Raw genomic sequence first — 14,040 nt, 5'->3', positions numbered from 1 at the left:
AAGGCACTGGGGCGAAGTTTCTCGACACAAGCAAAAGAAAGTTCTGTGCCCAAATTTGTTGATTGTTCTTCATCATTTATTTTCCTCTTTCAGCCAATAATTACAGAGATCAAACTTTCCTTTGTTCTTATGCTACCTCTCTTGCTCTTGTAAAAACCATCAAATGCCTGCTGGTCCTTCACCAGGCCCCTACATTTATAGAAAGTGGACTGACCCACATTACTTCCTGTGTAAATTTAGAAAATAAATAAGAAAAATAATGAAACAATAAATAAATAAAATCAACTGTCATTAACCTACAAATAAACTCTGTAAATAATACAAAAAATGGAAATTTAAGAATAACAAAATTCAAATTGATAAAGAAATAAAGAATAAATAGCTCCAACACAAATAAACTTGATTGATATTTTTCTATATAAGTTGTATCTTTTCGTCTGATAAAGCACCTTCAGATGATACTTGTTGTCAAATGGTGATTTATACATAAATTGAATTGAAAGCAACACAGTCCCAATGAGACAGTGTGAAAAAGAAAGATGAAAGCTTAATTAGACAGAAACCTAAGTTCTGTCAGCTGTGGAAAACTATTTAGAATGTGCTCTGACCGGTATGAGGTAAACAATCTTGTGCTGAGTGGAACATCAGGGCAGTGATAAGGAGGGTAAACGGTAAGGAATGTTTTAGAGAAAGAGTTAGGCCTATTACTTGAAGTCTTTCATAACAAGTAGGTGGTGAGAAAAGAATTGGTAAAGAGTTTAAAAATGTCCATTCTCTTCCTTAATAATGGCAGTGCCCACAAAGAAGAGTAAGCCAGTACTTTTTCTTTTGTAGTGGTATTTCTGTATCATTTTCTTCAAAAATGACAAAAGAATGACACAACTAATAGTAGTAATAGTCTGACAACTATTACTACAACTAACTGAGTGTATTATAAAGGACATTCTGTTCCCTGTCGGACCCTTGTTGTGTCGTAAGTTGTATCTTGTCAACCCTGCCTCTTTTCCATTCATGTACTTATTTCCAGTTGCTACCAGTGTCTGAGCTCCTTGCCATTTGCTCACCTGTGCTGGCTGGACCCTGTACTCTTTGTTTGAACCTCAACGTTAAAACTATCAGTATTTCATCTACCAGGATCTACCGCATCAATCCTCAACGCTCTGCACCATAATTCATGACAGATAGCTCCTAGAGAACTCAAAATGTTAATAATTATGGGCTGCTTGTTGTACATTTACAAGTAAATGTATGACTACTTGTTTTTCTTTATAAGGATAACTAATAATTACTCTTTCCAGATGCAGTCCCTCTGACAGAAGGATTATTCTTAATAAAAAGCTAGTTGGGCAATTGATAAAGCTTGAACATATCTTGATCATAACTTCAAAACACTTAGAAGTCATTTGTCTTTGATTTAAAAAAGCATACAACTGTTAGAATAACCTGATTAGAACCATTAAAAAACTTTACAAGCCACAAATAATTTTAAGAAGTTAAAACAAAAAAAAGATTAAATGATTAATCAGATACCGTCTGTCCATTGAGGTCGATCTATGTTTAGCTGATAATGTGTTATATTTGGTGTTATTATACATTAATGCATTTTTTTCTTGACTGTGAGTGGAGGTGTAGTTGTGGGAGTATAGACGTTATAAATTGACCCTAAAATGTTTGTTTGTGTATGATCTTACTTTTAATTTTGTTTTATATTTATTGAATAGCATCTGGCTATTGTTTTCTTAAAATTGTATGGCTCAGGGATACAGGTGAAAATTGCCACTTACACTTAGAAATACAGTACCTCTCTCCTCGTGTATTAATGTGTATATTGTCCCTGCTTTTTATAAATACATCGTAATTAAATAATAGATCTAACAGCAGAAAGTAAACTTATTTTACTTTTACTTTCGCCATGAGCAAGGACACTCCCATTGGTTCAGGTAAAACCTGTACTCCAGGCAAACCTTGTTTTCAAGAGTTTCATAGGAGACTGTGTGCCTGGAGTAATGTGGTGTGAGCTCACAAGGCAGAAAAAGTAATTAGCTTAAAAATGGATCTAAACATGTAGCGAGATATACGAACTGATGCCCTTAATCGTTCTGATTCTAATGGAGCTTTAGCAGAGGTTCAAGCTGGAAGACTCCGCCCCCTCCGTTCACCCATTGACGTCATGCTCATCCCCGTCCTCAGCCTGGACCTCACCCTGCACGTTCAATCAGCAATCAGGCTCTTCATAAGAGGATCCACACCCAAACCGTCAGACGCTTCCCAGCTGCGTTCAATCCGTTCATCTGCACGTCTCAGCTCCTCCACAGCTTCGTGATTCCCCGTCCTTCGACCTCGCATCCTGCGTTGGTCCTTTCTTTTTCCCCTCAGACGCTCCCCGGATGCAAGAGATTTCTCCCGGCCCCAGCCTCGATCATTCCAAGCAGCTTCTCCCGCCTATCTCTCACCTGTCTAGAATTTCACTTACTCCACGATCCACCTCCGGAAAAACATAAGCCCTCCGGTCACCTTGTTTACTTTGACCCCTTTGGCCCGTGATGCACGACGGATTACCTCCCGCACAGTCGTGAGACAAGGTAGCTAACTGCGGAGCTCTACGTGGAGGGAACAGCCTGTTTAAAGATGCCACGTAAAGAAAAACGACAGAATCAAAAGGGAGGATCTGATGGAAGCAGCAAAAGCCATCTTCCTTCGCCCGCCAAGCTTCTCTCACTTCCGCATGTCGTCATGGTCAGCACCTTTCCGGATTTCCCCCTCTACGCCCGTCTCAGGCTGTCGGGATGCTCCTCAGATGCAAGAGATTCCTCGATGATTTCAAACACGTGATCCCACTGTTTTCAACCCGCACCGTCGTCTTCACCTCAGCGCCTTCACACCAGTGCCACGCTAAGGATCAGCATGCCTACTATTTCCCTCTCCTGCATGGTCGCTGTCAGCCCGCTCAGCAACACCTCTCTGGTTTTCTCTCACTACGCCTGTTTCAGGCTACCAGGGTAAGACGTAGCATTCTCATGTCTCATTCGAGTCTCGCAATACTTCGTAACGCAGACACTTTTCATTAGTTTATCCCCTCCCGAACACTTTGGCCGTATATACATGCGCCACTCGGGTTCTAATGTTCAAGGACTTTTATCCGAACATTGACTTAGTTAAACCATCGTCACCTGTTTCTCCGAGGCGCCTTTAAACATAACATTGGTTCAGCAGGTGACCAGCTGTTGCGTAAGAGCTGCAAGGCGTATGTCAGAATCCAGTCAGCCTTGGAGGGATGTCTATCGTATGAATAGCAGATGCATGTGCACTCAACTGCGAGCAGTGCAGCCCATCTTTAACTGGTCGTTTGGTCACCGCAGTTATCTATCTGCTTCACATTAGTTATTCGTCGCTAGTCAGCGCAGTATTCTTTGTTGTTTGAGCTGTATTATAATTTATGCTACCCAGGCCCGGCAGCACGGGCGGACACTTCAGTTGTGTCCCGGCTGTTCTGCAAGCCCCGTATTTTACCTACATGGCCAACTCTTTTATATTCCTGCATCGATTTGGTACCGGAGTTTCCTCCATCTCCCTTATCGCGTTCTCTGCAACCTTGTTCTGCAATTAAAACAGTTTTTATGCGCTGTTAACATATCATCTATTTCAAACGCAACTTAAGCCCGGAGACGTTCACACCAGTCGCCAACGGCGTAGGAGCCGCTAGTATAACGCCAATACTTTGCGTAATTTAACCGACCGAGTGATCAAGCTCAAACTGTCACCTTTATCTAAACAAGTGGAAGCAGAGCTTCTCCTCTACTGGCCTGGACTCCTGCTGTTTCAAGGCTTTTCACAGATCAGTGTGAAAGCTGGAACTTCTCCTGATGATTTCCCACACAAAGAGCAGTTCAAAAGATCTCTGCAAACAATCTACTTTATCTACAGGTAACATAAAGGTTAACAGGACAGAATAAGTTATTAATCTGAGAACTATAATTAGGCTTTCCAATAAAGACATGGCAAGTTTTTAAGATTGGCATATTTTAAATTTACTCCTTATCATGACCTAAACAGTCAATTCAATCAGCTAATCTCGTCTGGAGCAGGGGTTCGCGTCTCGGCTGGCCTTCTCATACTGCGGCATGAGGCATAAATTGTCATTCACCTAATTGTGGACTTTTACCCTGTTGCGATGCAATACGTGTAGTGGCTTGCTAACGTAACATGAAGTCAACTAATAATTCCTCTTCAGTTCGGTTGAGTCTGTCCAGCGCTTCTGCTAATTATTAATCAGCCTTAAATTCTTGTTGACGAGGGCATTGTCCAATCATTTTCTAAAAAAAAAAAAAAAAAAAAAAAAAAAATTTTGCTCGTGTCCATTCACTACTTATCAAAGCAACCTTAAATAGAACTGGTTTAGTCTCGATGCAAGACGTGGTGTTTTTTTTTAAAGCATTCGATTTATAGGCATTTTCCACATGCGCAATGTATAGTGGTTGATGATTCATATTTCATTCCGGTAGCTCAGTTCAGAACAATCCAGAGGATTTAAATGGTCTGGCAGTCGCTATTCCAGCAGGTGATCCTTTTCGTAGCTCAAGTTTTAGGTTTTTCTTAGCTGAACTCTGGATATTCCTGGTCTACTTGCTTCGCCGCTATCAACCAAGCTGTTCCATATTCTGATGTGTCCTGTTCAAGTCCCATGGGTCGCTTCTCAGTTTTATCTCAAGATCTCCCAGAATCGGCAGATTATTTCCCAGGCCATCCTGCCACTTTCAGGCTATGTAGTCGGTTCTCTCACTTACCCCGCTCCCATACTCAAATGTGCTCTTTCCAGTCTCACTTCTGGGCCAATAGCCTTTAGACTCTTACCAGTCATTCTTGTGGGTCTGTCACTACGGCAACCAGCTCTTGCAGGTATCCTAAAGCTCTCAGCCATTCTAGTCTAAACTCCCAACCCCATTGCCAGGTCCGTGAAGTTCATTCGAGTGGCACATCTCTACACGTCAAAGCTTTTTGATGAGTTTAGATAGTATTTTCTTTCTATTTTTCATTTTAAATTCAGTCCGTCGGGCATGGCCCTTTTTTTGGGGGGGGATCTCCTATGTAGTTGGTTCAGCTTCACCTTCATTTCAGCAGCTCGAGTTTCCAGCTTTTTATGAAATTGTTCCACAGCCATAACCCGTTTCCTGAGGGGCTAACTCCGCAAGCAATCCCTAATTGTCGCTCTCATCAGTCGTGGGTTACTATAAAGCTGAACCTTCACCAGTCCGTTTCATGTCATCAACCGACTTTAATCTTATCTGTTTTTCACCCATGATCATTTTGACTGTTGTTGATGAGCTGTCTCCACCTCTGCCCAGTTCAGTTCAGCCGTTAGACGGCATCGCTCATTTCATGTTTAATCTCAGGTCTCGCTCTGTAATTTATTAGCGAGGGCTCCCTCAGTGCCTAGGTGAGCACTGCACATTTCGCTGGTGGTGGTTGGTCTTTTCTTGCCTAAGCAAGCATTCTTATCCAGTGATTTGTACCATTTTCCTTCTCACGCCTCCATGCTCCCACCTACATGTCGCATCACAAGCTCACTCCTTCTACCGCATTCTAAGTCTTGAGTCTCTTTATCATCTCACTGATTACTTCCCCTCTTGACTTTTCCTTCTCTCTCCATTGCTAACTCTTTTTCTGTTTTTTGGCTTTTCCTCTGTCCCTGCTGCTGGCCCATGTCCCAGCGTCTTCTGTCCCTGCTGCTGGCCCACGTCCCAGCGTCTTCTGTCCCTGCTGCTGGCCCATGTCCCAGCGTCTCCTGCCCCTGCTGCTGGCCCATGTCCCAGCGTCTCCTGTCCCTGCTGCTGGCCCATGTCCCAGCGTCTCCTGTCCCTGCTGCTGGCCCATGTCCCAGCGTCTCCTGCCCCTGCTGCTGGCCCACGTCCCAGCGTCTCCTGCCCCTGCTGCTGGCCCACGTCCCAGCGTCTCCTGTCCCTGCTGCTGGCCCACGTCCCAGCGTCTCCTGTCCCTGCTGCTGGCCCACGTCCCAGCGTCTCCTGTCCCTGCTGCTGGCCCACGTCCCAGCGTCTCCTGTCCCTGCTGCTGGCCCACGTCCCAGCGTCTCCTGCCCTTGCTGCTGGCCCACGTCCCAGCGTCTCCTGCCCTTGCTGCTGGCCCATGTCCCAGCGTTCTCCTGCCCCTGCTGCTGGCCCATGTCCCAGCGTCTCCTGTCCCTGCTGCTGGCCCATGTCCCAGCGTCTCCTGTCCCTGCTGCTGGCCCATGTCCCAGCGTCTCCTGTCCCTGCTGCTGGCCCATGTCCCAGCGTCTCCTGCCCCTGCTGCTGGCCCATGTCCCAGCGTTCTCTGCCCCTGCTGCTGGCCCATGTCCCAGCCTTTCTCTCAATGTTGGCCCATGTCTCAGTTGGTTTTCTTTTCCCTCATACTTTTCAGTGTTGGCTCCCTTACAGTGGGCACCTATCCCCCATCATTCTCCAGGTGATGTCATCTAGCTGATCCTATCCCCAGCCTGGCTCCACACCTTCAACTATCTTCACTCTCACGCCTCGTATTATTTCGGCCCCTTCTCTGAGCAGGCCTTCATTCTTCAGCTGTGCATCATGATCTCATGAAAACCCCTCTATCAAATTTGATTACTCCTGCCAGCTTCTCTCCTTCTGGTCTTCTGCAATCCGTTAGTCTACAACCGTATTGTACTTTTCTCCCTGCATTCTCAAGTCAGCACACGAGTTTTAGGTCCCACCTTTCCTCGGGCCTCGGCCCCGGCCTCGGCCCCTTTTTGGGGGGAGAGCATCCCTAATCAGTTATCGGGATGTTCATCGAGTTCACATCAAATCTCAGCTCAAATCAGCTGCCGGGGCCCGAGCGCCAAAGAACTGTTATTCATTGCTGTCATTAAATCTTTTAATTGTTTCTTGTTCTCGTCTGAGTCTGTCCAGATTGAAATGGAGCTTTAGCAGAGGTTCAAGCTGGAAGACTCCGCCCCCTCCGTTCACCCATTGACGTCATGCTCATCCCCGTCCTCAGCCTGGACCTCACCCTGCACGTTCAATCAGCAATCAGGCTCTTCATAAGAGGATCCACACCCAAACCGTCAGACGCTTCCCAGCTGCGTTCAACCCACCACCTCCCCATCTCCACCCTCATCCTTCGGTTCTCCAGGATGGAACCCTTCCTGACCACCACCACCAGTGTCGGGCCCCGGGGGAGAGCATCCCTAATCAGTTATCGGGATGTTCATCGAGTTCACATCAAATCTCAGCTCAAATCAGCTGCCGGGGCCCGAGCGCCAAAGAACTGTTATTCATTGCTGTCATTAAATCTTTTAATTGTTTCTTGTTCTCGTCTGAGTCTGTCCAGATTGAACTGGTTATACAGGGGTCTACAGCAGGTGAGTTGGAAAACCTAAAGATCTAAAGATCAGTTTTATGAATTTGTTATTATTATTGTTATTATTAGACATTTTCTTGCTGATCGGCATGTCGGTTTTTAAATTTGTTAAAATGAGGCCAAAGTTCATTTCATAAACCCTGAAGTCTATTCTAGATTCTAGATTTTATTCTTGATTTTACAATTCTTCTCAAATTAGAGTATAGTGTTTTTTCTACCAAGAAAGTTCCAATACTTTGGAACTTCTCAGTCCAAATAATAATAAAAAGAGCAACAAGTCAAAAGAAGAAATTACTGTTTATTTTACTTCTGATATTCACTCATTTTGCATGCAATGCTTTCTGAAACTTGATAGTCTTTTTAGCTCCTACTGCTAAAAACCTGCAGGAGCTTTTTAGCTGCATGTAAAATTATACATTCAGCATCAAAGTACTTATCAGAATAGCTAAGTTGTGCATAAAGTTTTATATTTTGGATAAATATTGGTTAAAGATTATCAAAAATGTTACAGACTGCTCTTCTTGAAGTATATTTTCATTATTTCAACTTTATGGAAAGTCACTCTTGAATAATTGAGAACAGGACAATAAGCCTGGCATAAACCTGCAGATCTCATGCATCCGTAACTGAAATGGTTTAACTATTTGAATTAGAGCTAGGTTATTCTGTGTTGGTAGACATATATGGCAACTATGTAAAGAGTAATACTGTGCTTGAGACCCCATGTCCAGCCTCTGTTCCTTTAATAATAAAGAAAGTCCAACAAAGGCTCAGCAGAGACACTGTCAACAGACTGTTTTTAAGGGAGAAATATTTTCTCACTTACATATGTAGAAATGGTTTGCTGTGATGCATAATAAGTTTTATAATAACTAGATTATCTATGTAATACTTAACTTAAGTTCTGGCGTTTTGGCCTCAGTGTTATGGCCGACACAAATAGTTTTAATAATTACTAATGTATTCTAATAAAAGAAACATATGGTATACCATACCCATACCATACCAACTTTACTTATAAAGCACTTTAAAACAACCACAGCTGATACAAAGTGCTGTACATTAAAACACAACATTAAAAAATAAAAAATAAAAACTCTTACAGTTTAAAAACAAACATACAATTTAAAACTAGATCCTGCTGGTGTTGAAAGCTCAGAGAGGTAAGCTGGGGCAAGATTATGCAGTGATTTAAAAACAAAAGAATTTTAAAATGAATCCTAAAATATACAGGCAGCCAGTGAAGTGAGGCCAGGACAGGACAGGGGTCACTTTTTCCCTCTTTCGAGTTCCTGTCAAAAGTCGTGCAGCAGCATTCTGAACCAAGTGCAGACGTGAGAGCAGCGACTGACTGACTCCCAGATGTAGTGAGATACAAACATGTATCGATGCTAATCAGATAACTTAGCAAAGACATTATCAACTTTTAAAGGTCAGATGCCAGTAATGTTAGATTAGTCAGCTAAGCTTAATATGAATATTTGGATGGATAATGAAAAAAAATCTAGATATATAAATATTTGATACAGAAGTTCATGGTGGCCTCATAGGTTGAGAATAGTTTGGAGTTCAGAAAATGGGATAGAACCTGTAACACCACTGATCATCTAAAATTGCATCTGATAATTTTAGACCAATCTCTAAGTACCCTTTTTTCTCTAAAACTTTGGAGAACATTGTAAACTGTCAGGTGAAATCATTCTTGGATGGAAACGGCATCCTTGAAGAGTTCCAATCTAGGTTGATATATAGCAATAGATTGTGGCCACTATGTTGTTTTGGTTCTGTTGGACCTATCAGTTTCCCTTTATATAGTGATCATCAGATTATCCTTTCTCTCTTGGAGAACTGAGTTGGAATATGGAAGAGAGATTTGGAATTGATCTGATTAACAGAGATAAGCTTCTGTATCCTTGTTGATCTGCTGAGTCTTCTCCAGGGTCTTCTATGTTTAGAGTACCTCAGGGATCTATTCTTGGACCTCTTTTCACTCTACCTGCTTCCTCTATATGTCATTCTTAGGAAATATGGCATTGCTTTCCATTTTTATGCCAACCATTTGTTGACGTTCACTGCAGAAATTAAGTCTTGGATGTATTGTAATTTTTTGCATTTTAATGACAAAAAGACAGAGGTTCTGTTGCTTGGAGCCCAGTGACAGTTTAAAACCTCATGTTAACCAGGCTCATTAAATCAGAATATGACACCTGTTGCAACAAACCTCGGTGTAAGACTGGATTGCAGCCTTACATTCCATGCGCAGGTTAGCTCAGTTGTGAGATTTAGCTTTTTAATCTGAGATAACTAGCTAAAGTAAAACCTTTTCTTTCTTTGCATCACTTTGAAATGTTAATTCTTGCTTTTTCACAATTCTTTTAGATCACTGTAATGTACTTTATATTGGCCTCAGTCACTTTCTAGATTCCAGTTGGTTTTGAATGCTGCTACTTGGCCTTTAACTAGTACTCGTGAGAAGTGAGAGCACATTAATCCTGTTTTAGCATTTCTTCACTGGCTTCCAAATTATTTATTTTTATATGTCTGCATGGCTTTGCTTCAGGTGTATGTTCCCTCACTCTATCTGATCTGCTGATCTCTAAGCTCCGCAGATCAGTTGTCCCGAAAACAAGAAAGTTGAGAAGTGGCCACTTCCACTCGGTTGCTGCTCCAAAACTGTGGAATGGGTTACTATTACATATCAGACATACTGAGTCTCTCCATGTTTTTAAGTCTTCTGTGAATGCTTACTTTTTCTCACTCTCTCTCACTTAGCTTGAAGTGTTGGTTTTTTACAGTTATTTGTATTGTTTGTTTTTATTTCCGGTTAAGGTGTATAACATATTGGTTGTTTTGAAAGTGCTTTATAAATAAAGCTGAAATGGAGTGGAATTGAAAAGAATCTTCTAAATGCATAGGGCAACATTTTCATATTTCAGAACAGAATATGATACATTGAGTTAATCTTATGTATGAGTAGCAATAGAATTGAAATTGTAAAACGTTTAATGTGATTTTTCTTACAGTGATCCACTCTCTGAGGTATTTCTACTCAGCATCTTCAGGATTACCAAACTTTCCATCGTACATGTCTGCTGGTTTTCTGGATGATGTTCAGATCAGTTACTGTGACAACATTGACAACAGAAACATTCCTAAACAGGACTGGATGAACAATGTTAGCTCAGATAATCCACATTACTGGGAGGAGGAAACTCTAACATGTCTGGCTAAACAGGAAACTCTCAAAGAAAACATTGAAATTGCAAAACTGCGTTTCAACCAGACTGGAGGTTTGTTCATGATTCTTTTTTTTTTTTCACTCACCACTTTTTGTAAAGTTTGAATGCATTTATTTTTCAATAATGCTTTTAAATTGTTCATTTTTTGGATGATATGAGAATATTCAAAAGAGAGAATCACAGACAGAAGTGTCAGTCTGTTGTGGATTTTATCCAAATTGTATACATGCAAACTCACTAATATTTTCTCAACCAATTGCACCTGAGCCAAATGTTTGTTTATTTTTGCAATAAGGTTGATTCTGGCTGGATATTTGACCACCTATTTATGGTATAATTATTTGACTTAATTTGAACTGGTGAAAATTTTCATTGATCGAAAAATAGAGTTTTGCACAAAAGGAGCACATAATAATAAGGAAGGACAAAACTTATGTCATTCTTAATCTGTAATTCAGAGCTCTTCTTACTGACCACTGTCTCTTGGTCTCAGGAGTTCACGTCTATCAGCACATGTACGGCTGTGACTGGGATAATGAGACTGGAGAGGTCAAAGGTTATGATCAGATAGGTTATGATGGAGAGGATTTCATAGCTCTGGACCTGGAGACATCATCATGGATCGCTGCAAAGCCAGAAGCTGTGGTCACCAAACACAAGTGGGATAATAATAAATACGCTTTACAATATGAGAAGTTTTACTTCTCAAAAGTTTGTGTTGAGTGGCTGAAGAAGTATGTGGAGTATAGAAAGAGCTTTCTGATAAAAACAGGTATAACATTCATCCAGTTTCACGCACGCAACTATAGTTACGTGTTTGTATTGTTTTTATATTAAAAAAGTGCACTGCAGGATTGTTAACTATTATGCAGTATGAATTGGCTTGTGCAACCTTGTCTCTTCTGCGCTGTTTTGCCATTTATTGAGTTATTCTTCAAAGTCAGAATTTAAGAAATCAACCTCTGTTTAAAAATGTAGTGTTAGAAGATACAGTGTATGAGAGAACTGTTTGCAGTTCAAAAGAAGCTAAAATCTGTTTTATTTACTCCTCAGTTTTTCCGTCAGTTTCTCTCCTCCAGAAGACGTCCTCCTCTCCAGTCAGCTGCCATGCTACAGGTTTCTATCCTAACAGAGCTGAAATGTACTGGAGAAAAGATGGAGAGGAGATTCATGAGCACATGTACAAAGAAGAGATTCTCTCCAACCACGATGGGACCTTCCAGATGACTGTTGACCTAGATCTTACAAATGTTGCATCTAAAGACTGGATTAATTATGAATGTGTGTTTCATTTTTCTGGTGTCAAAAATGACACAATCACCAGACTGCAGAAAACAAAAATCAAGACAAATGAAGGTAAGAAAAATGGGAAGTAAAAGTTTGGGGAAATTCTTAATGAAATTGGGTTTTTGTTTATTTGATTTCGATTTGCCATTTTAGTATTTGGTTTATATCTAGCATAACCTGCGATATGAAATATGTTACATTAGAGTTGGCTAAATGTTCAAATGTTCAGATGTAATTTGAATTGCTCAGTTTAAATAAATGCTTTTAAAAACAACCTGAATTAGCTTAATTTGAAATTCACTGTACTGGTTTGGAAATTATTGTCACTAATTTCAAACTGAATTAATTCTGCAACTACATAATTTCTTCATCATGGCCAAAGATATATTGATTTCAATCTCTGCTGTCTTTTAGGATCACACACTGATATGAATAAGAATATTAACGATAGATTGCAGCCAATTCAGTTTAATTATTTGACAGTATGAAGTTATTGGCATTCTGTACAGTGGCGCAAAAAGTGGGTATGCAGCGCAGGCAACGCATAGGGGCACTGCACCAGCGGGGGCATCAAAAGGTTTATGCTTTCGCATCCACCTTAATAATATGTAGTTGCGACCCTGATTCTGTACACTGTACAATAAAAACAGAAAATATCAGATCACAAAGCTGTTAATTTATTACAGTGTCATAAGATGTCCCCAGGGTGGCATTAAAGTTTCCAAAGCTCTCTGACACTTAAAAGATATAAGAACATTTTACTTAACCATATTTTAGAATAGTGTAGGCAACTCACCACTTTAAACTGAATTGGCTTCAGTCTACCATTAATAGAGCATTTCTTATCAGTTTGCCATCCCTAAGTTCAATGGAGATCAAAACCTTCATATCTTTGCAGAATTGGGCTTTAATTAGTAACAATCACTTCCAAACCAATACACTGAATGTCAAATTTTGCTTATTCAGATTCCTGGCTTTAACATAATTATTTAAGTTGAGCAATTCAGATTCAGTCTAAGCAATGCAAATCTAATCCAAAGATAACTTATTCAATTCAGTTTCTGATGGCACAAAGTTCTGCCCAGATATTTGTGGGTTTTAAATTAAATACAACACTGGCTTACAACAACTTAATAGCAACAAGCATGGTCGTCAACAGGCATATTGCAACTTATTGTTTTATTGGGATTTTTTTCTCCATAGAAAATTCTAGCATTCAGTTCATCCCCATAGTAGTTGTGGTGGTTGTGACCTTCATTGCCATTGCTGTGACTGGATTCATTGTTTACAAAAAGAAAAATGGTGAGAGAAAATATATTTAGCTTTGTCCTGTTAAAATGTAATTTTATTTTATTTAGTAATCAGTGGGAGACAGTTTGATAATGATATAACAATCATTTTTGGAGACAATACTGAAAACTGACATTTTCTACCAGTAAGAGATAAAATTGAGCATATTTTCTTTTAATTTCAGACAAAGGGCCTGCATCTCGTGAGTAAACCTTGTGTAGTATCATCTGTATATATTGGCTTACAAAAATGTTTCTATACTCCGTCTAAAAAGTTGATTTTAGTATGAATGAAATCCAATTTAAAGCAGTTGTTTTGTTTCTTTTTCACAGCTAGAGAATCCTACTGTGAAGAGAGTAAGTTTTTTTTACAGTTAAAGAAAATATTCTGCAAGTCAGATTTTGTAAAGAAATCTTTACATCAGCAGAGGATTTACATTTGGGCAAAAATTAAATACAAACCTTGTTTTTATTTCTTCTGATTGTTTAGAACTACAACTAGAGATATTGGAAAGTGGATGTCTTTCAGTGTCTGATAGGTATTAGCCCATTGTCATGCAGAAGGAGGAGTTTCACAGCAAGAATCACACTGTAAGGTAATCAATCTACAAAACTCTGTGCATGGCACTGTTTTTCATCTTTGCCTGCAGCTCTCCACAGGCTCCATTAAGGGGAAAACAAAAAAACAACATCATCTGTTGTTTTTTAATACTGCACTACATCAGAGGGTATTTTTAAGACTGACAGAGATCTCACTGGCTGTGAGATCAAGCCTGCAACATCTCACAAATGGACTGAACTTATCTAACACTTTTCCAATCATTTTGACCACTCAAACTGTTTCACACTAGAGT

The 14,040-nt window shown here is 40.4% G+C and overlaps 1 protein-coding gene across 1 annotated transcript; it reads left to right on the top strand.

Annotated features, from left to right (window-relative positions):
- Positions 1-10,397: 10,397 nt before the first annotated feature.
- LOC148156571 (major histocompatibility complex class I-related protein 1-like) lies at positions 10,398-11,986 on the top strand. The gene is made up of 3 exons (XM_088010485.1): positions 10,398-10,661; positions 11,104-11,382; positions 11,664-11,986. Exons 1-3 carry the CDS (start codon positions 10,457-10,459, stop codon positions 11,984-11,986), a joined length of 807 nt encoding a protein of 268 aa, XP_087866611.1. The 5' UTR covers positions 10,398-10,456.
- The last annotated feature ends 2,054 nt before the right edge of the window (positions 11,987-14,040 follow it).

This window comes from Poecilia mexicana, unplaced genomic scaffold, assembly GCF_051168715.1.
Source record: "Poecilia mexicana isolate PSO_F unplaced genomic scaffold, ASM5116871v1 scaffold_11, whole genome shotgun sequence".
In the NCBI taxonomy this organism is placed as follows: Eukaryota; Metazoa; Chordata; class Actinopteri; order Cyprinodontiformes; family Poeciliidae; genus Poecilia; species Poecilia mexicana.
The sequence above is the reverse complement of the archived record's forward strand: the minus strand, read 5'-3'. Positions and strand labels throughout refer to the sequence as shown.